Source organism: Haemaphysalis longicornis, unplaced genomic scaffold (assembly GCF_048455015.1).
Source record: "Haemaphysalis longicornis isolate Haplotype H1 unplaced genomic scaffold, Haemaphysalis longicornis Haplotype H1 scaffold_43, whole genome shotgun sequence".
NCBI classification, from domain to species: Eukaryota; Metazoa; Arthropoda; class Arachnida; order Ixodida; family Ixodidae; genus Haemaphysalis; species Haemaphysalis longicornis.
The window spans coordinates 2,264,745-2,291,176 of record NW_027526371.1 but is presented as its reverse complement, the minus strand read 5'-3'; the positions used below and the strand labels follow the sequence as shown (position 1 = coordinate 2,291,176).

Sequence of the window (26,432 nt, the reverse complement as noted above, 5' to 3'; positions counted from 1 at the left end):
GGCGGGCTTGTCGACGCTGATGCACTAGCTCATCAAATGTGTTGAGCTGTGCTTCCTGTTGGAGAATAGGGACGGGGGTGAGGGCTGGAAAACCAGTTATAGCTCGCATAGCCGAATTATTCAATGATTCGAGTAGTGCCCAGTCTGACTTTGTAAGAAAGTGGAATTGAGCTTGAAAAACTACGCGAGGCTGAAGAATGGCTCGGACAGGCATGCGGGCCATCTTGGAGGCGGCACCACCGGCTTTTTGAGACATGCGACGGAACAGATGCAGCGATTGTGAAGCTTGATGCTTTGCAGAGCGAATCCAAGGTTTTGCAGAACCGGTGGCCGTAATATCCAAGCCCAACACCCGTACGGTAGATGCTGTTGGTCTATAGGCGTGCCTTGAAGAGAAAGCCGGATAGGGGAGGTTGCCAAGCGACGACGGCCTCATACGTTGGCCACGGTGAGAAGTGCTGTTTTGTTAGGAGAGAGGGTGAGGCCAAGATATATATCTGCACCAAGAATTGGTTTCATCTAGAGCTTGTTGCAGGCGGACACTTTGGACGTGAAGGTCCTGGTGAACAGACCGTATACCACGACGTCGTCTGCATAGATGATACTATAGATCTGAGGAACAGCATCAAGTCGCCAGGCAAGAGGTATCATGGCCATGTTAAAATGCAAGGGGGCCAGGACATCCCTGAGGCACACCACGGCGGGGCTGGAAGGAACCTATGGGAGATCCGTTGAGACGGACGGAGAAAGTGAGGTTTCATAGGTAGGAGGAAATTAATCACATAGGCGGGATGGCAGGGGAATCAGATGAAGTACCGCAATGACGCCGGCGTGGCCAAGGTGATTGTACGCTTTGTGAACGTCCATGCCCAGCACAGAGCGAACACGGTGGGATCGGCCGCCAATAAGGATCCCCTCGGAGATGTGGCCCAGACCATCCTCTGCACCAAGGTGGGGACGAAATCCAATTTGGCATGGGCGGAATAGATGGTGCTCGTCGAGCCACCACTGAAGGCGTGTGGCAATCATCCGTTCCAACAGCTTCCAAATGGTCGCCGTAAGCGCTATTGGTCGGAGGTTGCGGATATCTGTACTGTTTACCGGGTTTCGGGATAGGGATAACATCCGCTAGAAGCCAGGCCGGGGGGATCGCACACGTTAGCCAAACCTGGTTGTACGCCTCTAGGAGTCCCCCCAGAGAAGAATCGTCGAGGTTCTTGAAAGATTCAAATGTTACTCCGTCAGGGCCGGGAGCTTTGCGGAGTGCAGCCATATCAGTGGCCGCGGTTCCGCAATTGTAAATGGTGAGAGTATACCCTCGGTTACTGCTTTCGATGGCGGCGTACCAGCACCGGGCGGAAGAGTGAACGGATGGGGCATGATGGCTGGTTCCAAGTCAAAATCGGAGTATAAAGTATGAGCCAGCGTATCTGCAAATTGCAACGACGTCTGGTTGGACGTGAGGAACGCTGACGCAGCAGGATCTGGGGATCCTGATGATCGCTCTAAAGAATGAAAAATGTGCCATATGGAGCGTATTCCAGACTGAGGCCCTAACGAAGCGCACATGTCAAGCCAGCGCTGGCGGGACAGCCGGCGTTCATGGCGACGAGCGGCGGCTGTGAGCTGTTTAAGGCGGAGTTGGCAAGTCGGAGAGTTGGGATTGCGACAAGCAAACACTTCTGCCTGGCGGCGCTGCGCCCACAGCTGAAGGGTGCGCAAATCAGGGTTAGGGCGGCTCTCGTCAACCAAGTTTACAGGTGTAGAATCTTCAAGAGCCCTTTGTATGGATGATAAAGGGTCCTCTTTGAATGTTGATATCTGACTATTCGACTTCCGAAACTCGCCACACTTGATAATATGGCATTTACGACGTAGGCGAATGGAGGGCGAAGATGAAAGATCGAGGTAAATGCGATGATGGTCGCTACCCCAGCAGTCTGGCTTCCGCCGCCAAGTAACGGCCGATGGAACAAGCTAGGTTTGGGGAACGGGGAGGCATACGGGTAGACGTGGAGCGGCGAGTTGACTGGATCGTGTCATTAGGTAGAGTGAAGCGAGCATGCTCCATGTTCTTGAGGAGATCTGAAGTTCTGAACCTCGCGCACTCGCCATGTCATAGCCCCAGGCTGGGTGCGGGCAATTAAAGTCACCGGCGATGAGGATGGGACAACCGGGATGTTGTGCTCATATATGCGAAATCCACCCAAACCGAACACGCGGGGCATGACGACTGCGAGGACGCACATAGCAGGATACGAGGATCACTGCACAGTGACTTAGTTGAACTTTCACCGCAACAGTTTCTTGCCACGGGGAGCACCAGCTTTGAAGGTCAACGGCTTGCTGGGGAAGGCGCGTGAGGACATATACCACCGCTTTACCCCGTGGCATAGGCCGGCAAACTCACTCATGAGTGCACTCACACACCCCACCCCACTCACCACACATGAGTGAGTGGTGAGTGAGCCTCACCGTCGTTTTGGCCTGGTGAGTGCGAGTGCGAGTGAGTGCGAGCGCCACTCATGGTGAGCCCCGTTCACCACTCGCGAGTGCGAGTTCCACTCGCGGCGAGCCACGCTCAGCACTCGCGAGTGCGAGCGCCACTCGTGGCGAGTGGAACTCACCACTCGTGAGTGCGAGTTCCACTCGCGGTGAGTCCCACTCTGGCAATCCTTTGCCATCAGTCACATTGCATATGTCGCTGCATATCATAACTGGAAGACAGCGGAGAGGCAGAAGCTAAATGCTATTATACGCAAGGCTGGGTCTCTATCCTCATGCAAGCACGGACAAGCTACTAGAACTAGGGGTACACAACACCCTCGAAGAGATTGAAGAAGTGGTGAGCACGGCTCAGCGAAATAGGGTAATGCAAACCCGCACCGGACGATACATCCTCAAACGCCTCGGAATCCACGGACAAGAGTCACCGAAAGAACAGGAAAGCACTACAGTACTCCCTGAAGGCATACGGCGCGGCTTGCAGATTAGTCCGCTGCCTCGACATATGCACCCAGAACACAATGCAGAGCGGAGAAAGGCAAGGGCTAGAACCCTCATCGATACACATGAAACAGACACGGGCGCTCTCTACGTGGACGCATCCCGATATCCGGATCGGACCGACACCTATGTTGCCGTCGTCATAGCCGCCACTACCGGAGAAATCTTCACCGCCGGCAGCATTAGGGCTAAAACAACACAGCAAGCAGAAGAAGTAGCCATTGCCTTAGCGCTCACTAACCCTAAGTGCACCACGATACTTAGTGACTCTCGTTCAGCAATCCTAAGCTACGCCAACAACAACGTTTCTGAGAGTGCTGTGAGGGTGTGCGGTGCCCTACCCCCCAGAACTGTGACCACAACGGTAAAATGGTTCCCAGCGCACATGGGACTTCTCCGCTCAACCAAGGGACACAGCAACCGCAATGAGGAGGCGGACCAGGCGGCGCGTACGCTAACCGGTCGAGACGTGTCGGGATGTCCGGATTCTCCATCTGCGGAACAGGAGCCCGAGGAAGATTCAACGATCAACACGTACAGTGGGGTCCTCGAATGGTATCGATCCAGCCGTAGGACCATGCCCCCGCCACATCCAAGACTTACAAGACAAGAAGCAGTGACCTACAGACAATTGCAAACGAACTCGTTACTTACTCCAGTGCTCGCTAGACACATGTGTCCGGAAGTGTACGCAAGTGATAAGTGCAAGTGGTGTGCTAGTGAAAGAGCTACTACGGCTCATATCCTATGGGACTGTTGAACTCATCCAACCGAAGCAAAAGAAGAAGGGATCCCACCGCAGTTCATAACTGCTACTCGGAGTTGCGATTACAACACTCAACTCCTGGCCGTCCAGCTGGTGACGGAGGCCCTGGATAACCAGAGGCCTGAAAGTGACCCATCAGATGGGTTACGAGTAAGCCTTGGCTAGGGCTGCTCGGTCACGACGTGAGAGGCCACGTCCCCAAACAGCCGGTGTCTAATAAAGTTTTTTTTTCTCTCTCTCTCTCTCTCTCTCTCTCTCTCTCTCTCTCTCTCTCTCTCTCTCTCTCTCTCTCTCTCTCTCTCTCTCTCTCTCTCTCTCTCTCTCTCTCTCTCTCTCCACTCGCGGCGAGCTCCGCTCACCACTCATGAGTGGCGAGTGAACGCGCGCTTCTTGCGCGATGTGCGGGGCTTACCGTGGTGAGCAGCACTCGGTGTTGGCATTAGTCGCAGGAGCCGCTTGCTGGCGATATCCACTCGTACGCACAGCCACTAGTTAATGGAACGACTGCCTTTAGCTTCGGGAATAAGTGGCTACTCCCCTTTATAATTAAGGCACCGTGGAACCAACTCTCCAGTGACCTGTTGATTGAGGAATACGATTTGGATGGACGTCTGACGCCATAATGCGCTGATACTCTCACTGTCATGACTCATTGAGGGGCTGTTGCGCGCACTCTCGCCGAATGATGTTTCTGGCTCACAGCGTTTTGTGTTGGAATTAGTGTCGGTAACGTCGTCGCAATAAAGCGATTGCACTTCCCTACCGCTGAGCGCTGCGATGGAGGCGTTAGGAAGCACCGTGGTCTAGTGCCGTAGTACTTGGTGTACATAATTGGCCGGCTTGCTGCAGCTGTCAAATGGCCGGCTGTTCTGAAGCGCAAATTATGAATGCCCGTAATCGTTTGAAAAGGTATCGCAGATTTTTACAGATTCGCGTATCAGGATGGCGAAACGGTTCGGATGGGCGAGTTGCGTGTTGTGGAAGCAGTAGCTCATTTTCGAGGCCTTGGCGTATTAAACGTATCAGTATTTGTCATTACTTGTTACGGCGGCGCTCTGTTATGATCCTCGCTTTCATGCGGTCGTCGTCGTCGTCCGCATGCCGATGGCGTAGGGGTACTGTGACCCCTGAGTGGTGTGACGAATGGTAAGCGTTCTCGGCATTCGGATAGCGTAATTTGTGAGTGGGTAAGTGAGTGCGTGCGTGCATGTGCGTTTCTGTGCGTGTGCGCGTGTATGTGTTCGTGTGTGTTGCGTGCGTGTTCGTGCTTGTGTGCGTGCGTGCGTGTGCATGCGTGCGCTTGTGTGCGTGCGAGCGTGCGTGCGTGTGCGTACGTGTGCGTGTGTGTGTCCGATGACTTATTCTCCCAGTTATGTCGTATAAACTTTCGGCATGAACTTGTTTCGGTGCCCGGTGCGGGCGCATGACGGTGTAGTTTAGGATCAAGCTGCGGTTTTGCTCTGCGGCAGGCTGGCGCCGTTTAGGGAGAGGGACGAGAATGGAGGCGGGCGCCAGGCAACTCGTCTCCATGAAGACGCCCGCGCTAAAGTCACGAGGCGCCGATTTGGCGCGACCACGTGGCGCCGCCTCTCCCTCGCCTTGTCTCTGCCAAGCGCTCAAGGCGAAGCGCTCCAGCCTTCCTCCACCTTGCTTGCCGTTTTCAATCTTTTCGTGGCGGTGTTGTGCTGGATACTCTCGCTATGCGCCCTTTTCACCTGGGATTACTCTTGAAATAAACTGTTTGGAAGGTTGTCCAGAGCAAATTGACTGCGCAATTTTAGTGGCGCGGATAGCGCGCTTCGAGATAAGAATATTTGCGCGCGCTAGCCGGTATTTTTGACAGATGGCAACAGCTTTTCTAAGCTTTTCTTCCGAACTGGACTATTTCTTTTATGTTCGCCACCGCTGTGAAAATTTTCAGTGTTTATTTTCTTGTGTAGAATCTGAGCGAAATAGCATAGACAATAATGAAAAGTTATGATGAATGGCTTCAGGCAAATTTGCGAGAATTTGTTCATTTCGTGAAAGAATCCAGCGACGATTACCGCTTTGAAAGTGACATATCAAGACATGTGCTTGTAATAACCGAATACATACTTGGGAAAAAGGGAGACCCCATTCCTGAGAAAGGTAAATTTTAGCTCAAATCAGTAAGTATTTCATGCCCGAAATTATTTGTACGTGCGTGTGAGTGGAGGAAGCGGGTGGTGATTGCGAGTGAGTGTGAGTGTAGGACTTGATTGCTGGCTAGTTCATTCATGATGTACGAAGGAATAAGTTTGCGCAGAAGACGAGGACGAAGAGACGAGTCGACGGGACGGCAGTGTGAGTGGCCATTGCAAGTGGTGAGTGCGAGTGCGGGGGATTGTAAGCGGCGAATGCGAGTGGTGAGCGTGAGCGCGGATGAGTGCGAGTGGGGAGAGCGAACGAGTGTGAGTGGTAGGGATGAGTGGTGAGCGTGAGCGTGAGTGAGTGCGAGTTGTGACGCCAAGTGGTGAGCGGGAGTGAGTGCGAGTGGTGAGGACGAGTGGCGAGCGTGAGCGGGAGTGAGTGGAGTAGTAAGGCCCGAGGGGCGAGCGTGAGTGCGAGTGAGTGCGAGTGGTGGGGCGGAGGAGTGAGCGTGAGCGCGAGTCAGTGCGAGTGGTGCTGACGAGTGGAGAGCGTGAGCGCGAGTGAGTGCGAGTTGTGAGAGCGGAGTGGTAAGCGTGAACGTGAGTGAGTGCGAGTGGTGGGGGCGAGTGGCCAGCATGAGCGCGAGTGAGTGTGAGTAGTAAAGGTGGAGTGGCGAGCGTGAGTGGGAGTGAGTGCGTGGTGAGGGCGGAGTGGCGAGTGCGAGTCAGTGCGTTAGGATAAATATATCTTTTTGAGTGAGTGTGAGTGAGTGGCATCCAGTTTTGCCGAGCTATGCCCCGTGGCGTGGGTGGGGCGTTATGGTGGTCAATGATTGTTGGAGACGCATAGCCAGTAAAAAACATGATACGGGGTAGACCGTTCACTTCCTGACGCAGTAGCGCCCATGCGCGAAGTGAGCCTAGGCGAAGGCGTTCCTTAAGTTCACCAACGTTTTGGGGCAGGCTCGAACAGTTTCATTGTAGTATAGTGTCCTTGCGTGTAGTTGCAGGTACGGTCACATGCTGCAAGAGTCGTGGCTAATATGTGTAGCTACTGCACCACGTAGTTAACAATGGAGCGAGCGTCGGATGCTGACTAGATGGAGGCTGCTGGTATATGATGCCGGAGGAGGTGGAGGCAAGGGAAGGGAGAAGTTGACAGAGGAGGTATAGCTTCACATGAGTTCTCTTTGCCGCAGCACGCCTTAAGCGTCTCTGTGCCAGCAACTGGGCACGACGAGCGGACAAATTCGCAACCTCCGTTTGTGATACCGGGAGGCGAATATCTACCTCCTCTAGGGCCGGGGAATTCTGTTCGGCCTCTTGAAGACGGGATCGCTGACGAGGCCGACGCAGTCGCACCACCTGGCTGTATGAAACCGAATTAATAGGTGGTGTGGCATAGACTGGTTCTGGTACGTGATCTGCAATATCGTCATCGTCGTTGGAAGCTAGGAGTTCGTACCAGTTTGAAAGCGGGAGCCGTTGATCAACCTGGGACCTCTGGGAGCTCTTCACACGCGTACGTGGCTTGGCGTCAAGCCTCGTCGGGCATTTCCTGTCTGTGATATAGTGATCATCAGGCTTGCACAGCCCACAACGAAATTTAGGGGCATTTTTATTTTCAGCAGCCGCGTTCGGAGTCGCCGAGGTTTGAGCAGGCGGTGGATTTGGGCAAGAGGTGCGCATGTGACCCTGTTGCAAGCATTGGTAACAAAATACTGGCCTCGTCCTGTAAGGCCCGGGGGCGAATGATGCATCCAGTGTATATGAATATATGAATCGCACCGGTGGTTCCGGAGGACCAAGAACAGTCACGATGCATGTACGACGACCGCCAAGATACCGGGGTAGGAGCACTTGATGCGTCTCGCATCGGATGGTGTCCCGGAGCACGTCGGAGGGCTCACCGACATCGATGCCCGAGACAACAGAACGGCGGACATGAGTACCACCTAGGAGGTAAGCTTGTACCGGGAGGTGAACTCTGGGGGATACGGGTATCTGAGTGAGGCTGTAGAGCTTCCGAACTGCCTCTAATGATGCTACCCACACAGAAATTGAGTTGGTATCTCAATGTATAGTGTAGCCTATGTGACTTTGAGGATGCAGACATGCTGACAGCGTCTGTATAGAGCTTTTGTCGTGATTTGGCGGATGTGGAAATTCTGCTTCGGTTTGATGGCTACCTTGAAGGTGCAGGTTGAGCATCTTTAGTGCTTGATGGGATGCCAGCGGGATTCAGGGGGCACGGCAGCTTACCGTCAGAGTGAACATGGTTGCCTGCTGGCAGGTCCATCGGGGCATTAGCGGCCTCAGACTGACGCGGCACTAAAGTTGAAGACTCGGTGCGTTTTTCGGGTAGCAGGCGCACGCTGCGTGAATAATCTGCAGTGGTCAAAGCCCCCATTCGTCCTTACTTTTTTTTTTCATTTTCGTTACACCCTCACTGGCAGCCAGTGGTCACAGCGTGGTCAGCCTCAAACGTCTTTGCCCCTTTTCTTAGAAAGCCTTTCTTGAGTGCACATAGCAACCCACCACGAGCTGCCAAAAGAGAAAAAAAATTACGCCCACCTCCCCTCGCGGGAACCCTGGTGTGATGCGACGCTGAGGGGGGTTCAAGCGCAAGCGGAGAGCAACCGTCGACCGAAAGGCCGCTGGAGAGCGGCACACCGGTTATATGCGCAGCTCGCCCGAAGGAGAGGAGACCGCGATGAGAGAGAGTACTGCACATGCGCAGCACCGCGCACAGCGCCGCCCACCGGCGGAGTGAGAGCGCGCTGGGCCGCACACCCGCAGATGTTGAGAGAGAGCGTTCGCTCTCACCTGGGCACGCGCCGGCGCCAGTGCGTCTGCCGCGGCTATGACGCAACACAATCCACTTTAATCCAACCCAATCCAAATTCAAGTCAAGCCAATCCAATCGAATCCAATCCAATTCAATGCCCCTCGCGAGAGAGTGTTCGCTATCGGAGAGGAGAGGGGGAGAGTGGAGTATAGACGCAGCCTTGCGGACAACAACAGACGCACGCAGGAAGGCAGCGGTACGGACAACAACATCGGACGCACGCAGTGTTCGCTATCGGAGAGGAGAGGGGGAGAGTGAAGGATAGACGCAGCCTTGCGGACAACAACAACGGACGCACGCAGGAAGGCAGCGGTGCCGACAACAACAACGGACACACCCAGGAAGGACAGGGCCGCCGACAAGAGATGCTCTCAGCGTCGCATCTAAAAAGTGCCCTGCAAGAAAGCGTAGCCGCTCCCCAAGCAGCAAGCAAAGGGGCGCGACCTATTTTGCCGGGGGCGCCTGCCAAGAATGGCGGACCAGCAGCCCGCGCATGCGCAGATCGCTACCGGAAAAAGGTCCATTGAGGGGTAACATATAATAAAAAAATGCTTTGTTGGGCGAGTTAAGGCTCATAGCTTTGAAGAAAAAAAAAAAGGGCGCAAAGGGCGAAGAAAGAAAAAACACAAGTTCTTTGAGCCCTGTTTGATTTCTTAGAAGCCATGAACCAACTCGCCCATCAAAGCATTTTGAGCGCTCGTCCAGTCTACTTGAGTTTCTTCTCCCCGTCCTTTGCGCTCTTTTTGATTTCTCTATGGATAGCAGCGTCCCTAAACGGCTGGCTCCATTTTTGGCCTCAAATATAATGTAAGGCCTGTGGAACTCTGTGCTATGATCCACTCTAATTTTCCTACCCGATGCCGTCTCGGTGAAGTACGTACTTTTGCCAGCAGATTCCGCGCTGTCGTACTAGAGAATCGGGCGCTCCATTGTTATTGCGGGTACGGGCTCACTTGGAGAGAGAAAAAAAAAAAAAAAAAAAAAACAGGACGCCATCGCCGAGAGCCTTGTGGAAGTGGATGTCTAGCCAAGCTGTTTCAAACGCTTCACTACAAATGGTGATGCAAAAGGGTATGAAATGTTTCGCGCCGTCTCGGCGGGCTTATCGCTTGCGCTCGCTTGTGTCACTAGATAAAGGTACAGAATATGGGCCCCCTTTTTTTCTTTTGTTCCGTGCCGCCGCCATGACCATTGGTCAGTTCGCACGGTTCGCATTACGTTTACACCGCGATGGTTCATGGGCGCCGCCATTTTGTTGTTTATGCGTCTTAGTCGGTCAACTCTGGTAGGCTTAGCTTGCATGTCCTTCCTGCTGTGCGGCAGCGCGATATTGAAGCGTCGTTCCTAATGCGAATCAAAGGTTACGCGTAACAGCATTTCAGCAGCGGAAATGTGTCCAAACTTCAAAAATGCCGTTTTGCTGCATCTTCGGACTTCGGTAGTGTTAACAAACGACTCGGTCGAAATTAACGGCGAGGCCGTAGATACGGCAATCTCACAAAACTGATTACGACAAAATGGAGGAAAGAGGGAAAACGTTTATTTATATTTTTTTAGTGGTTGGACGGCACTCCACCGGGGTCTTGTGCCACGTGCTACAGTTCCCGACGGGGTCAGCAGGGGTGGTAGCCTTGGTGCAGGGCTCCAACGGCTTCTGCTGCTTTGCGTGCCCGCTGAATCAGACCGATCTGGTCTCCCCACCAGTGGCTGGCAAGCGTTACCTCCCAATTGCCCCGCATTAGGGTTTCCGATTTTGGGTACAGCCGTTGTGCCTTGGCATTCCCATGTGGTGTGGTAGAGGGTGTTTTTTTTTTTTTTTTTGATGGCACAATGGGCATGCATCTGCATATCGAGTCGGACAAATTTTTCTCAGCACGCTTAGGTTTGGTAACGTGCCTGTTTGCAGCTGTCTCCAGTTGGTGGCTTCTGCCCTCGTTAAGGATTCCTGTGGCAGAGGGTACCTTTTCCTGATATCCCTGTAGTATGCCAATGTGGCCGCCGTTGCTGACTTGCGTGCCTCAGTGGCGGTGCTCTAATACCTTATCTATACTGACACCACGCTAGGCTTCTCTGGCGGCAAATGCTAGTCCCTGCCTAGCCTGACGGCTTATTTCAGCTGCAAGGGATGAGCATCTTCTTGGATGACTGATAGCTTTTGTAGGCTGTAATAATTGCAGTTTTTCATGCAGTAAAGAAAACAAATGGGAGCAAGCGCTGATGTTGGGGTGCCCGCCCGATGGAAGGCCTCCTAGTAGAGGTAGCCGTGGGAATCACTGGCCGTCCCTCTCCTCTCCACCAACCGGCGCTGGGAAGCAATGTCGGAGCTGGTCAGGTGGCGTCCCCACTGCGCGTAGGTGGGTTGGGGATTGGGGGATAGGGATAGGGTGTGCTAGCACTCCCATGCCTTGTGGTAGAGGCGATATCCCCTTCCAAAACAGGTACAAGTCGGGTACTTCCGGTACCATTGAAAACATTCATTAAACGTGGTGATATTTCGCGCCCCATCTTTAACCCGGCATAAGAGATACCAGGCAACTTTTATTCACGAAAAAAATGCGTAGAATTCAGGGAAGGGAACATGTTACAATGACAAACTCACAGGTATTAAAAAAAAAACATTGGTGTTGTTGGTGCTCGAACCAGGGACGTTTGTTGTAAATCAATCGATTCAACCCCTAAGCGACTGGGGCAGTACAGCGGAGCTCCTTTAGCAGATGCATAAAGGAATTGGAGTGGACCAAGCAAAGAAATAGATGGCGCTGGGTGGGCATAGGAAATGCCGGGCTTGCACCCACTAGGAAACGGGATCTTGCGTGGTTAGAGAGTGCAGAACAAGGGGCAGAATTCGCGGGTGGAGGGGTAGATAGTGGGATACATGGCGTGAATGAGGGTGCCATGGGGGTAGGGTAGGGTAGGCGGCAAGAACTGGACTCTAAAATCTCGGCAACACAACCGCTGACGCTCCGCCCATTGCTTCGTCTTAGCTTCCCAATACCAAGGGCAGTCTGACGGCACTCTAACCATGCCTGCAGCGCTGAACGCCGTTGGACGGCTGCATATGTTAGACAGAGTGTTCTTGATTGAACTGGAAGGCTTGTCGGGCTTGGGAATTTGAAAGTTGGTGCTAGGCTACGGTGTTCCGCCACATGCTTACGCCCCCAGATGACACTGATCCGATACAGATGTTCCAAGCCCTCAGACGGGAGGTTGCGGAGGCGCTGCCGCGGGACGCCGACATGCCCGGGAGCGGAATGAGGCCATCCTTGGCGGATTGCGATGCGCAATTCGGCCATTGGGAGAGGTTGATCCAAGTCAGGGTGAGGGACATCAACACTTCATTGGAAGTGAAATTCGAAAGTGAGTTAACAAAGTGGAAACACGTATTGCTTCACCTTTGGTTGGATGATGGAAATAGTGGTCGCCCATAAAAATGGCGCATACTCACTTAGGGGATTGGTCAAGAAGAATTGCTGTTCATATAAGCCAATTAGATAAGGCAAAATAGCGTAGCAGAGTAAAGCCTAAAATAAGTATGTTGGAGAAAAAAGAAAGAAAGACGAGAGGCTGTGGGAGGGAAAATAAAAAGTCAGCCTGATATGAATAGTTCTCCCACGGAAAGACGAGCCGCCTCTGAAATTTTTTTTTGGGGGGGGGACAAGTAGCTTTCTTTTATTTAGCATAAATTTGTGCCCAGTTGCTGAGCTAAAAGCAGCAATAGCAGCTTGACGAGGCCCAGCAAACCATTACATGGCAGTAACGACCGACAACGTCAAAGCTCTACATGATTGAATGAACGGCGTGACACACATCCCTGTGGCCAGTGGCCCATGTTTATGGCCTCAAAAGACAGAATCACAGGAAGAGACAACGGCAGTCCTCAGCGTCGCAGGGGAGTGAGTCTCCAGTAAAGGTTCATTCAATGATTAGAAAATCGATTAGGAGTGGTTAACGCTCCACCTTTATTGTGTCACGATTCTCACCTTTGTCGTCGTCGCCACCATCGTCGATAACTCGGTCCCATCATGCCCCACGCGCTTGGAACGTGCCCGCGAGCTCGTTGAAGAAGCAGCGTTAGCAGAGGCGGCACGTACGTTCAGCGCGGTCTGTCGCCAACGGCCTTCTGACTGTGGATATCACAGCGAAACAAGCATCATTTCGCTAAGGTAAGTGCCATCAACGCTTCCTCGCGGTATGCTTTGCTTATGATTCTGCTATAACTCTCCGCGAAGGCTGGGGCCCAACGCGCTCTGTGGGCCTCCTCGATTACCACTCCCGGACTGCCCGCGGACTGCCCTTGAGGCGATCCGGCCCTCGATTTTCTCATGCATTCCTACGGAGCCTCCTGTCCGAGGGCAGTCCAGGACTGCTTAATTGAGGTTGTCCTGTTGTGCTGAGCACCAGGAGCTATAGGTTCCGGAATGTATTTTCAGGCGCTCCCGCTCGTGGGTGGAAGTGAAGCGTCCCTGCGGGCTCGCAGCAGCAGCCATGATCGACCAATTCGCGAACCCGGAGGAGGTGTCGCTGTCGGACCTGGCGCGCCATGCGCTGCCCGAGCGCTTCAAGACGGTCGGCTTCTACGTGCGCGTGTTCGCCATGTACGTGATACCCGTGTGCCTGGCCCCGCTGCTGCACCAGCGCTCGCCACAGAGCCACAGCGCCTTCATCGTCCTCTACGTGCTCCTCCTCTGGCTCTTCCAGGTACAGTACTCGCTTTGTCGGTCCGTCCTGCGCGCTGCGATTGTGGCGCGTTGAGATGACCTCAACTGCCCTGGCGGGAAGTTTAAAATGAAAACTTGCGCGTTCCTTCTTGCTTGTTAGATTGCGTTCGTCGGTAATAGGAGCGCGAGACAGCGCCAGCGCTGGAACCCTTGTCGCAGTGCTCTACACCGTTCAGTGACCATCCCGTCGCGGTGGCTGAGTGGCTAAGGCATTGTGCTGGTGAGCTCAAGTACGCGTGTTCGACCCCGGCCGTGGTGGCTTTTCAGATGGAGGCGAAAAGTGTATACGCTAGTGCATCGAGGTTTCAACGCACGTTCAATATCCCCTGGTGGTCAAAAATAATCCGGAGCCCTCAACTACGATGCTCCTCATAGCCCATTGTGTAGTTTCGGCGCGTTAAACCAATGAAATCAATCAATCGTCGAACGACCAACTGGGCAAAATGTTTTAACACGAAAGTGTTTTATTCCGGGAATCACGAAGATTTCACTTACGTCATATCCGTCACGGAAGTGACGCCAGCACAACGAAGCACGCGGCCTGTAAAGGGTGCACCTCTGCACACAGGGTCTTCTTGAGGGGAAGCAACCTTATAAACTAAAGAGTACGTTTTACTTCGGGTTGTTCGTTTTCGAGTTTTGTATTTTAACACGAAAGTGTTTTATGCCGGGATACACCAAGATTTTACTTACGTCATATCCGTCATGGAACTGACGCTAGTACACCTTTGCCGAAGCGACCCGCCAGCAGGACGTTGTTCGCCAAGCACACCCACACGACAGCCGCCGACCCGCGAATCATGCTCAGCTGCAGATTTCGCCGCACATTTCACTTTCGTGTTTTACCGATTCCTATCACAGAGGAGTCAGCCACAGTTTCTTTCCTGTAAAGCACCATCTTAACTTTGATGCGTTGGAACTCGGGATTGCTGGTGGATTTATTTATTTGAAAGGGAGCGCAACGATGCCGCGCCTGACGGAGAATTAGAAGGGCGAACGGATTAACGAATGTATCAAGCTGAAAAACGAAGCGGGAGGAACGCTAACCACAATAACAGCATGATGATGGTCAGTAGGAACACGGTCAATATGCACATGTGTATGCGAACTGGCCTACATTGCACTTATGCAGCCCACGAAATTAGAGCATGTGCAACAAATAGGACGTGAGAATAGCGATATATTGGAGAGTCAAGTTACCGCGGTACAAGATGTAAACGGAATGATACCCTGAACAAGAACGGCGTATTTGTGCTGATCTCGTGTTATCTTTGCCGGAAAATTTCAACCGCCATCTTATCCCACAACCTAAAACAGCGAGAAGGTAAGGCTTTAGATCCGGCAAGAACTGAGAAGGTTTTTGGTACTACTTTGGTTCTACTAAAAGGTACTAAGCGGGTACTTTTATTTGTCGGTTGTCCTGTTTGCGATTGGTCCTGTTTGCGGTTTGTCCTGTTTGCGGTTTGTCCTGTTTGCACTTGTCCTGTTTGCGATTGCCCTATTTGTCCTAGCGATTGCCCTGTTTGCTTCTCCCTAGGTTCCTGTGTTTTTTCGGCAGTAAAATGGTTCTAAGCCAGCACCAACTAGCCCAACTTTCAGCCTTATTTGTCGTTCAAAGCGTGTGTCCTTTCTTTTTATGTCCCATTTATGTCCCATTTATGCCCCATTTATGTCCTTCATTCACGACGCAGTCCATCCCACCAGCAATCGCGTCATTCCTGCCGATCATCCTGGCGCCACCGTTTCTCAGTTACCCAACCGCCGACCTCCTCGAGCACTACACTTCCGAAACAATGCTGCTGTATATCGCGTGAGTAGTTGCTTCCTGTCGCTGATTATTTGGCTCGTTTTCAGGTGGTTACAGAAAGAGAACTACAGGGGTTTACTGCTCGACACCATTTCGTTCCTTTGATTTCAAACGTCGTTCACTCAAGCCGCTTTGGCCGTGGTTTGCTTGATAAATACAAGCAACAAATACCGCTGCTCTGCTATTATATATGAAATAAGCTAAATTGCGACATCGCCGAAGAGCATGATACGGTGTATTTTATTTTCGAGGAGGATAGTGCTGGAGTGGCAGACCTAATCGTGAGATCTCAAAGCTTCGAGAGCTTCTAAGGATGCGTATAGAGGGCGATAGAGGTGGGTTGCGATCGAAGGTGAAATGATACTGCACAGTTAACAGCGTGTATCTCCGCATCGACGCTTTAAAGTGCTCTGCCAAGTGTGGTGGTGTATCCTGAGATACAGGAGACGAGGAATGGTAACGGTCTCTCTGCTTTTACCCTTTCCTCCTCCACATGCACCCTTCCGGTTTTATTTTTCTTAAAGCGCCGAAAAAAAAAAAAAAAGGAAGCTCACACTACCGCGTAACACTAGCGAAGCTGTACGCAACCTTCACGACCATCAGGATGGTTTAAGTCCAGGATTGCAGCCTATTTGCTGCTTCTTCGCTGCCGCAACCACCTTTACCGCATAATGGTTGCTATAAGTAGGAGCTTCCTCAATTTTTGTGAAAGTGATAATCACTGAACATCAACCTGAATTGGCATACGCTATGATGCGTCTTTCTTGTTCCGAGCAAGTGCACTTGCTCGGGACAAGAACATGTTGCCACGGTTACGGCGAACGCTGGAGTCTCTCTCGTTTCGAGGAAGTGTTGCCACGATTGCGGCGAACGCTTTTTTTTTTTTTTTTGGGGGGGGGGGGGGGGCAATCCTGGCTAATCTCTTTAAGTCGGTATGCTTGGCTTGACAAACGTGCACCTGGGACGCCGCGAGGCACGCAAACACGAGCGCTCGGCATTTTCTTGGTGTTTTTAACTACCGAGCGGTCGTCACGAGGCACGGGCTCACGTGCGCTCGGAATTTTCTTGGTATTTTTAACTGCGGAAGCGGAAAGGTTTTGCGGAGCAAGAAACGCGTGCGCAGATGCGCGTTTTTCAGCTCATGTGCTCCGACATTACAAGTTTTAGCACACCCCACCTACCGTAGGTGCACACTGTGCGTACCGTGCGCACCGTGTGTAGCGGGACCCGGCTGGGCATGTGCGTATTCGTTCCGGTTGGATGGCTCAGTTACGTTGACATCGCAGCCGGCCCTCGCAGTGCCTGCGTACGCCGGCGCAGTCGGGTCCCAGTATATACTCGCTAGTCACGCGGTAACCTAAAACTAATTGTCGGCGTGCGCGTCTCGTCGCATGCTCAGCGAGCTCAGCGGTTTTAGGGGCGTAGGCGTTTAGGGACTCAGGCTATCGGAGTCTCCTGTCGTCGTCGTTTCATTTAGTCACGGTACTAAAACACCGAGGCACTCCTTTTCCTACGCCTCGCGCTAGAACGTTTTGTGCTTCAAAGACACGATACTTTTACAGCAAACCTGTATTAAACGGTTTCATCTGCCTGGGCGAAAACGCCAAGGCGCCAAGAATACACTTATACACTGCATGCTTCGCCCTCCACAGGTTTCACTTAGTGGAGTTGGCCCGGGATTTTTTGTCACCTCAGGGAGATGGCCTCTTAGCCGAGCTGGCACCACCGTGGTAGCACAGCGGCTGACTGCGAAGCTGGGAGGCTGCTCCGCACAGCGTGAGGTGTTTAGTGCGCAAACTAGGGTTTACCCTGCATGACGGCTGTGATTGGGGATCTATTTTTACGGAATTGGGCGGGCCGATTTCCGCATTTCCCCCCCCAATATTTCGCAGTTTTCAGCAACGTTTTCTTCTGAATCACAATTTTAGGACTTTTTTGAGGCCTAAAAAATTACTGGGCATGTTCATTTAAAGGAAAACGTGTTGTATTAACAACATTGGCTCAAAAGTTGTTGCACAAAGATATTTCAAATTTAGGCCCGTTACGATTTACAATGCGTGCACGGTGATTTCCGTGCGAAGTCCAGCGTGGCTATTTTTATTTTTATTCGCCGATGAGCGAAGAGTTTGGTGTTGACCCTGGACTCAGGGAACAAGAACTTCAGTGCTGCACCTGAGATGCGTGCCTTCTAAAAAAGAGACATGAATTGCAAAAGGAAGAAAATGAATAATGGGTGCGACTTTATAGACCACAGCGTATAGAACCCATATAAATAAACCTCCGCCACCTAGCCCAGTCAACTGGCCTGAAACGCATTTCCAAGAAATTGAATGCGAGTTAATGCTATCGTGGTGGTGAGATTGCAGAGCAAGCCGGTGTTCTGGTTCATATAGAGAGGCGCCACTATCACAATTACTCTTAATCGACCGAGTTAAAAACACATTACGTGGATTCCTCAAATACTTTATCAAATCCATTGATCGGTGGAACAAAAGTACCAATCCATTATATACTGCCAGTTCCTTGATGGTTGCAGATACCTCATCTTTTTTTGTGGTGCGTCTATTGTAGTGCCGTTTCTCAAACGGTTCAATGTCCGGTCTTCCTCAGGTACGCGCTCGTGGTGAACGGCGTCGAAGCGACCAACCTGCACAAGCGGGTCATCCTGACCTTCCTGCTGGTATTCGGCGGCAAGTCTGGCTTCATTCTGGGCGGCTTCGTGCTCACCACCATCCTGGTGTCCATGTGGACGAACGCTGTGCGCACCGCGGCCATCGTGCTGCCCATCGCCATGGAGGCCATCCAGCATATCCAGGACAACCGGCTCTTCCACGTGCTCGAGCTGCGCACGCGCTACCTACGCCGCACCACGGGCATCGGCACGCCCATAATGGAGGCCCGCTACCTCATCGAGGGCGGGATCGTCATCCCCGACGTGATTCGCATCCTGAGCGAGTTCTTCACCGTCAAGAAGGGCCTGCTCATCGGCATCGCCTATTCGGCCGTCCTGGGAAGCATGGGCTCGGTGGTCGGCTGCGGCGGCAACCTGTTCGTCAAGGCGTTCATGGAGCAGATGTACAACTACCGCCGCATCACCATCTACCAGTGGGTCCAGTGCCACCTGCCGCTCACGGTGCTGTGCACGTTCCTTCTCTGGTCCGTGCTGTCCGTGTGCTACGCGAGCGACGTGGTCTCGAGCGACCACATCTCGAAGCGCGCCTTCGAGGACATCATCTACCGGCACTTCGCCGAGCTGGGCTCCGTCACCCACGCCGAGGTGGCCACCGTCGTCACCCTCGTGTGCATGGCGGCGGCCATCATCGGCTCGCACCACTACGCCGAGGTGCACGAGATCCAAGCGGCCGACTCGACGTTCAACGAGACGGCCTGCGTCTTCTCCGCGGCCCTGCTGCTGCACGCCATGCCGGGCATCTGCCAGTTCCGGCGGGGACGCACCCGGAAGCGGCGCCGCCTGGTACACACGGTCCATCAGGCCTTCGGCAAGATCTCGTGGGCCTTCATCATCACCATGGGAGCCGGCGTGTGCGTGGCCAAGCTGATCACCCGCTACGACCTGCAGCACTTCTTCGACTGGCTGTTGCCCCACCACGTCATCCCGTCGGCCTTCAAGCTCCAAGTGCTGGTGGCTTTCCTGGCGCTCGTGCTGGCCGAGATTAACAGCTCGCTCAACAACATCGTCATATTCGCGCCCTTCATCAGCTACATGTCGGAATCGGTCAAGGTGCACCCTCTGTACCTGCTCATGCCGTTCACGTTCTGCTGCTACTTCGGCTTCATCGCGTCCACGGCCACTCCCGTGAGCGAATACGTCACGGACTACGGTGACCTGCTCGAGGACGAGTTCATACTCCCGGGAATCGCCATGAAGATTGGCTGCGCACTCATCGTGGTGCTCGCGTACAACACCTGGTGCTGGGACTACCTGTACCTCAAGGAACCCGTGACGCTGGTCTCGAAGCCGAACCAAACTAAAGTGAACCCCCCTCGATGACGAAGCAAGTTAGGCTCCTGCTAATTTGGCTCACACTTTGCGCAAACTGTGCCGGACGACTGCGCTTTCTTTCCACGCGTTCGTTTTCGTGCGATAACCTTCTCTCTCTTTTTTGGTTTGATGTTTTTTCGCAGCCCACAGCCACCAAAAGCATTACTGTATCCGACGCGCGACGATTTTTGAAATATCTAAATCTTTCTTTACTCACTCACGACTCTTTCGAAACGTAATTGACTTTTTGTATATCTTGTAGCAATCCCACAAATTTGGTTTCGCCTGTCATGAACCTATTGCATCCGAGAATTTCGTATTAGGTAGAAAGAGCAAGGTTGCCTCATGATCATAAACTGGATCTTTGACAAGAAAGGACAGACGAGCAGGGTATCATTAAAGAACGGAGAAGCTTGAAATGCAAACAAGCAAACCGCTGTTAAGTTTCTTCGCTCACAGAGCTTATATCGCACCACCTATACCAACTCTTGAGAGCGCATGCGTAGAAAACAAGCATGTCTTGTATCCCATGCTTTCTTGGTTTAAGATCTGTTACATGCGATTATAGGAGGTATTTCGCATTCCAGTGTACCTACAAGGCCGTTATCCCACAGAGAAGACTTATTACTGAAAAAAAAAGTAAGCTGTATGTAAAATGTGTTGCAGCAGTGCGTGGCTTCACGGATGAAGAAACAACTCGGTGCTTGATGACTAAAGGACCCGTCCCTGTTGTAACAGAAAGCGGAGGAAGAACAATAGGAGGTATGGGAGGATCAGTACTTAAACCGGATATAAGGAAAGCGGCATCCCACAGCGGGCACCGTATAGTGTACACAGGATGAGGATTGCTTGCGTGTACAAAAATAACCTGGGAGGACGTATAGTTGTTGCAGTGAAAATTAAGTGTTTTGATACCTTCCTCTTAATATGAGGCAGTAAATGACGAATAAAACGCACCAGGCGGTAGTCCTGTTGGCTTTCTCTCTAGCAGCTGGCAGGGAGCAGCTAGCAGATGACAAGGGCAAGCAGAAGTCGGGCGAGCAGACGAGATGCAGAATGAGACTCACGGTTTCCTGTCAGACCTGGAGCGCATAGGGCCGGCGTACGCCCTATACTCGCACGTTCCTAAAGTGCAGAGCACCTTCTTATCGTGCAGAACAGTAACGCTAAGCTTGAGCTACCTAAACGCAAATTTTTGTCACTTTTAAGTGAAGAGCACTTTAGGCGCTCGCCTTGTCGTCCTAGCTCGCTCGCTCGAGCCAAGTATTAGGGCACCAAGGCGGCGTCCCGTGGTAACGCTGTTGTTCGCTTTTTTTTCCCTTTATTTCCAAACACCGCTGTTACAAACATAATACACAACAAAACAAACCCATTCAACTAAGACGCGGCGTACCCCAGAGGCTTCGAAAGCCAAGCGGTTTATATAGTCATAACCGTTCGAAACTCGTGAAACGCTGGCGCCTGTCATACATTTTCCGTTGTTTAGCGGCAAGAAAACTATAGGTGAATTAGAGGAAAAATATGCGTAATTAACCGGCAGCGCCCGCGTTGGGTTGGTTTTTACGATAGTAAACGCAAATATTTCAGTGCAACGCCGGCACGTGCGGGGAGAAAAGCACAAAGGACAGAACTCCCGCTGACGCAGTTTCAGGCAGGGGGTGCGCGAGAACTGCGAAGGCGGGAAATTTGAATTGCTTGGGGTGGTAGCAGTAAGCGGATAACGGCGGTACAGCCCATTATGGCGAATCACTGCTCTGCACTTCCGACAGCTTTCACATTAAGTGGAACGGCTTTAATTTATTCAACTACCCGGCTAAAAATCTGCAGAAAATTTAGATAGTCTACTAAGGCAAATCGTTCTTATGCCGCTTGTCTACAGTGCGAGTTTCTTGCAGCCAAATATGGCTATGAGTAGCGAAAGATGTTGTTATTGTGTTATTTTCAAGTTTTTTTTCTCCGATGATGTAAATTTACACCATTATAGCAAAGAAGCGTCTTTACTTCGGTAATTGTTTTTTTTTCTTCGAACATGTAAAGTGTAATGCAAAGTTGGTCTATTTACGCTGTTTTTATACGTATTTCCAGCACCTTTTTTGGTCTTCTTCTTTCTTTGGTTTTTGGGGAGGTGATGAAAATTTTTATTTTTGTCAGATCATTTCTGTTGAATTTTTATTCTTTTTAGTTTTTTTCTGATTTCGTGGTTTCTGAAAATTATGTTCGACCAATCACCTCCATTTACGCTAATATAACGATTAGAGGTGCTACTTTTCCACAAATCTGCATTTTTGTAGAAATGGAAGACGTTGCATGGTTCGCTGTATTTTTTTTTTATATTTCGTATTCGTATTTTGAACGTTCTTTTGCGGACTTTGTGAAAGCGGAACAGTTGTTACTGGCCGGAAGTTCGCCGTTGCAGGAAAGAACACCAAGAAAATTCCGAGCGCTCGTGAGCGCATGCCTCGCAGCGACCGCCAAGCGTCCTTGGCACGTGCAGTGGCTTTAGCGTATGGAATGGATGACTTTATTATAGGAGGAGGCCAATAGGCCCTGTTGGGGGACATGGGAAAAAGGGTAGGGGAAGATGGTTCATATAAAGTCTTCACTGCACTGTGAGGGTTCACTTAGCACGGTATGCACAGTTGAAGTTGTGGCGAGGACACTCTTAATACGACCATGATCGGGGTGTGCAATTGGAGCCGTTCAGGAGCCACAAAGGGTGTTTTTGGGGGGCCATCTAGAGAGTGGGTGAACGATCCGCCATCATACTACTTTATAGAGACCTGAAAAAAAAAAAAAAAACCTGGCAAGAACTTCGAGGAGCGAGAAAATAGCGAGCGCTCGGGAGTGCGTAGGCCTCGCGGCCACCGCAGAATCTCCGGCTCGAGTAGTGGCTTTAGCAAAAAAAAAAAAAAAAAGCTCCAGCGCTGCTGTTAAGCGCTACCGGGCATGTAAAAAAAACAAAAAAACTCCAGTGCTAATGCTAAAGGTGAAAAGTCGCCCTCCTTGGGAGAGCAGACAGCGCGGCCGCCGCATTCTCTGGAAGCCGTTATGGATAATTGGAGACGTGGCTACGAGTGTGCCGATCCTTATCAAGAAGACTTGTAGGCCCCGGCAGCGATGTCTCGAGTCGATGACGAAGAGCTGGTGTAAGTGTGCAATGGTGACCATGAATTTGCATCTATTACTCGACACGAAGACGACGACGACCTCTTCGATGCATATGACGATTACAAGCACCGGCATTATGCAAATAAACAATGACACTAAAACTTAATTATGTGTCCGGCAATGCTCACCTGTAACACCTTCACCTGTAGCAAGCTTCTCTGAATCTTTTTTTTTATTGTTCGGTTCTTGGGGGACGTGCATAAAACGCATATTTTTTATTTTCTTCAGATCATTTTTTTTGTGTGAAAATTGTATTTTTTTTCTATTTTTCATATGTATTGGTTTCCAAAATTCTGTTCGAACAATCATCTCCACTCACGCTATCATATCGCGTACATGTTTACTTTTTGCCAAAACTGCTCTTTTGTGGGAATGCAGGGCGCTACACGGTTCGCTGTTGTATTCGTGGTTTGAACGTTCCTTTACGGACTTGTTTCGTTTATTATTTGGTTTGGCGGGGAGTTGTATAAGATGAATATTTTCGATTTTGTTAGACCATTTTTGTGATAATTTAGTTCTTTCTGTTTTTGGTTTTTCAAAATTCTGTTCGACCAATTATCTCAATTTACGCTAGTATAACAATTAAAGGCATTAGTTTTTGCCATATCGGCATTTTTGTGGAAATGCAGGGTGTTTAGCATTCTTATTTTGTATGTTCCTTTGCGGACTACAGTCAACACTCGATCTAACGAAACCAAGTCTTACGAATTTCTTGATCTAACGAACAAATTTGGATTCCCCCACGGGTGCCCATATGGCTGAATGCTTTTACGAACTTGAACTAATGAAATAGATTCAGTGCCATTCCATATTTAACGAACCATTTTGAGAAACAGACATTTGAACAGGAGTAATTATGAATGTGTTCCGTTACAACGCCATGAAGATTATTGCGAGCCACGTCAGGAAAAAAAAAACAAACAAACAAAAAAAAAAAAAACAAAACGAGTCATTTAGCTTCATTTTTAGAGCAATACAAGATAAACTCAGCACTACCGTGGCCGCAGACGACGGCATGCCGGCCAGCACGGTTTCCACAACATTGAAGGGAAAGGTAACCATCATCTATAATATTAGGACTTGATTGCTGGCAAGTTGGTTCATGATGTACGAAGGAATAAGTTTGGCAAAACACGAGGATGAAGAGACGAGAGGACAGGACGAGCGCCTGTCCTCTCGTCCTGTCCCCTCGTCTATTCGTCCTCGTCTTTTGCGCAAACTTGTTCCTTCGTACATTTATATTATCACTGCGTCTGGAATTGCGTTGAAGAAAAAGAACCTCAAGGCCACCCGGTACGAAAAGTTGGAGCAAAGCCCTGGTTATGGGGTTCAAGTATATGAGAGCCAAGAACGCTACTCTCAGGGGGGAAGCGGTACAACAAAAAGCGGTATGTTTCGGGCGTCTGCTGAGGTGCAACGACTTCGGGACCTCGGCTGGCTTGTTAAACACCACGGACTTTAGCGCATTACTAAATTATTATTAGGCAAGCGCAGCGGTCGCTGCAATTGCGAAGCTGTTGCTGCTGGGATGCGCCTCCTTTAAATATCGAATTTATGGAATCCAGTGCTTGTAATATGACAGTCCCGATTTAGCAAAGTAATTCCCGGTTCCCTATGACTTCGTTAGATCGGGTTTTAACTGTATTAACGTCTATTCTTCGGTTTTGGGGGGGAGGTGTATAAGTGCACAGTTTTTATTTTGTCATGATTTTTGTGAAAATTTTATTGTTTCTATTTTTCTGGGACGCCCAACACCCTGTACCACATGGTGTGGGAGTGTAAAGGCGTCACCGAACTACCTCAAGTCATCGCACCGACACAGGAGCAGTGGGAGGTCCTGCTGAGTAGCGATGTCCTGGAAAACCAGCGTGGCCTGGTGACCAGGGCCATTCGAGCTGCAGCTGGCCATAGCATCCCGGACTAGGGACGCCACCCACCATGGATGACCGACAACCATCCCGCGCTCCTTTCTTCCCGTTCAATGGGAGCAATAAACGTTTTTTCCTCCTCCTCCTCAGTGTTTCAAAATTCTGTTCCACAAATTATCTCCACTTAATCTAATATGATAATTACAGCTCTTACTTTTGCCAAATCTGCATTTTCGTGGAAATACCAGGAGTTACACGGTCCTGGTTGGGGGGGTACTCAGCAAAGAATGTTAAACCCTAGAAACAGGCGCGAGAATGCTTGAGCACTAAGTATGCGTGGCTATTCCAAGCAGCCTGACTCATTGGACTTGCTCCAGCCAACCGTCGGGATCCTCCGAAGGTGACCCATGAAGTGATGGCGGCTCCCTGGGTTTCTGAAGCGGCGGGAGGATTGGTAGCGTTGGTCATGGTGCTTGCGCTGGTCATGGTGGGGCACAGCAGACCAAGCTCCGGCTGAAGACGCTCACTATCGGCGACTGGCACGAGATGGGCTTGCCTGACGACTGCCACGGGTTTAGGGTTCATGTACCCAGAACTTTCACCAGATGTCACGTAGCCAAAGACGGCGCAAGTTTCTTCCAAAAAAACAAACTTTATTGGAACGAATTTATGTTCCGCAAAAACTAAAAAAAAAATACAAGCGGCACGGAAGAAGTCAACGAAGTGACGTGCGTTGACTGGCATCAGGGACCTAATTCCGCGGTGTTTGCTTTCCGAGCATTTATACTTAGGCATTAATCTTTCGAGAGCTAACAAATCATACCTAGAACTTTGGCGATAAAACACGGACATTCTGTTTTAGTATATGGTAGGCGATACACTTTTCCTATAAAATTAGGCAGAATAGAAAAGAAAGAGGCGCGAACGCGCCTTCACTGCTAACTTAGATAAGACGGCTGGGCGCGGCCAGACGCTCTAAAAATACAAAAATAAACGCACCAGAGGTTATATTGAGCAATATTGAGCAAGGGAAAATTTTGAGAGCGCGAGAGATGAGATAAAAAATTAGGTTCTGAGGAGAGAGAGAGAGAGAGAGAGAACCTTTAATAGAAAAGGATGACCACTGGTCACGATGGGGGAAGGAATGGGGAGGAAGGGTAAGAGAAAATAAACAAATTAATGCTGGTCGTTCTCAGTAGAGTCAATAACTGGGCCAGTTCTTGGAACCTGCAATTCATGGGCCAGTTCATGGTGATCGCAATAGGGTTTGTGCACATACACCAGTTCGTTCGGGGGAGGACCCGCTCAAACAACCCGTGCCAGACCGCTTTTAATTGAATAAACCGCTATTTCATATAATAGTTGTGCATCAGTTTGTTATGGATCGGGATGGGGTTGGGGAGATTGAAATGTACGGTGCGTGGCGAAAGCTGCGCAACACCAAACTAGGTGGTGTGTGAGGTCTGATGGAGTGGTGGTACGGCAGTAAGGACATCGTGGGGGCAGGTGAGGGGTATACCACTTGCGAAGTGTTTCAGGCGTGTACGCTGAATTTGCAATATATTTGTTAATAAAAATTTCGCCTGAGCGGGGAATAGGAGGTAGGCGGCTAAGGTAGCCAGCTGGAGTTAAGGCTTTTAGACGTGTGCGTTTTAGACGTGTTCCGAGGAGAGCGAGTCCAACGATTATGATCGTGAGTTGTTACATTGGCGAAGGCGTCCACGTGTCCAGCTCCGTCGTCTCCGTCATTTAGTGGTAACGTGGGGAACGAGCGGCGAGCATAAGAGCTGCCTTGGTGTTGACGACGAAGAGCCGAGGGCAAAACTTAACTGCTTTACTGCATGGCGAGAGATGAACAGCGACGATACGGTAATATCATGGCCGTCAATGGGCAGAGCGACGCTCAGTCTAGCCGCCAATCCCGAAAAAAAGGTTGTTGGCCATAAACAAGAAAGGAGGGGCAGTAACCAGTGGTGCCCGGACAGCAGTTTTGTAAGCAAATGTAGCGAAGGGAAGAGTGACGTCCCACTTTCTGTGGGCGGGGATGTTGTACTCAACGAGCAGAGCTCACTCTTAGGCAAAAAAGGACTAAAATAGGGACCAAAATACAGCTGTTAGTCTTCGGGAGCAACAGTTC

The 26,432-nt window shown here is 50.9% G+C and overlaps 1 protein-coding gene across 1 annotated transcript; it reads left to right on the top strand.

Moving 5' to 3' along the window:
* Nucleotides 1–15,154: 15,154 nt before the first annotated feature.
* LOC144137661 (solute carrier family 13 member 2-like) lies at nucleotides 15,155–20,126 on the top strand. Its single transcript, XM_077669594.1, has 2 exons — nucleotides 15,155–15,259; nucleotides 17,867–20,126. The coding sequence occupies exons 1-2, from the start codon at nucleotides 15,243–15,245 to the stop codon at nucleotides 19,266–19,268; spliced, it is 1,419 nt and encodes a 472-aa protein (XP_077525720.1). The 5' UTR covers nucleotides 15,155–15,242; the 3' UTR covers nucleotides 19,269–20,126.
* Nucleotides 20,127–26,432: the final 6,306 nt, after the last annotated feature.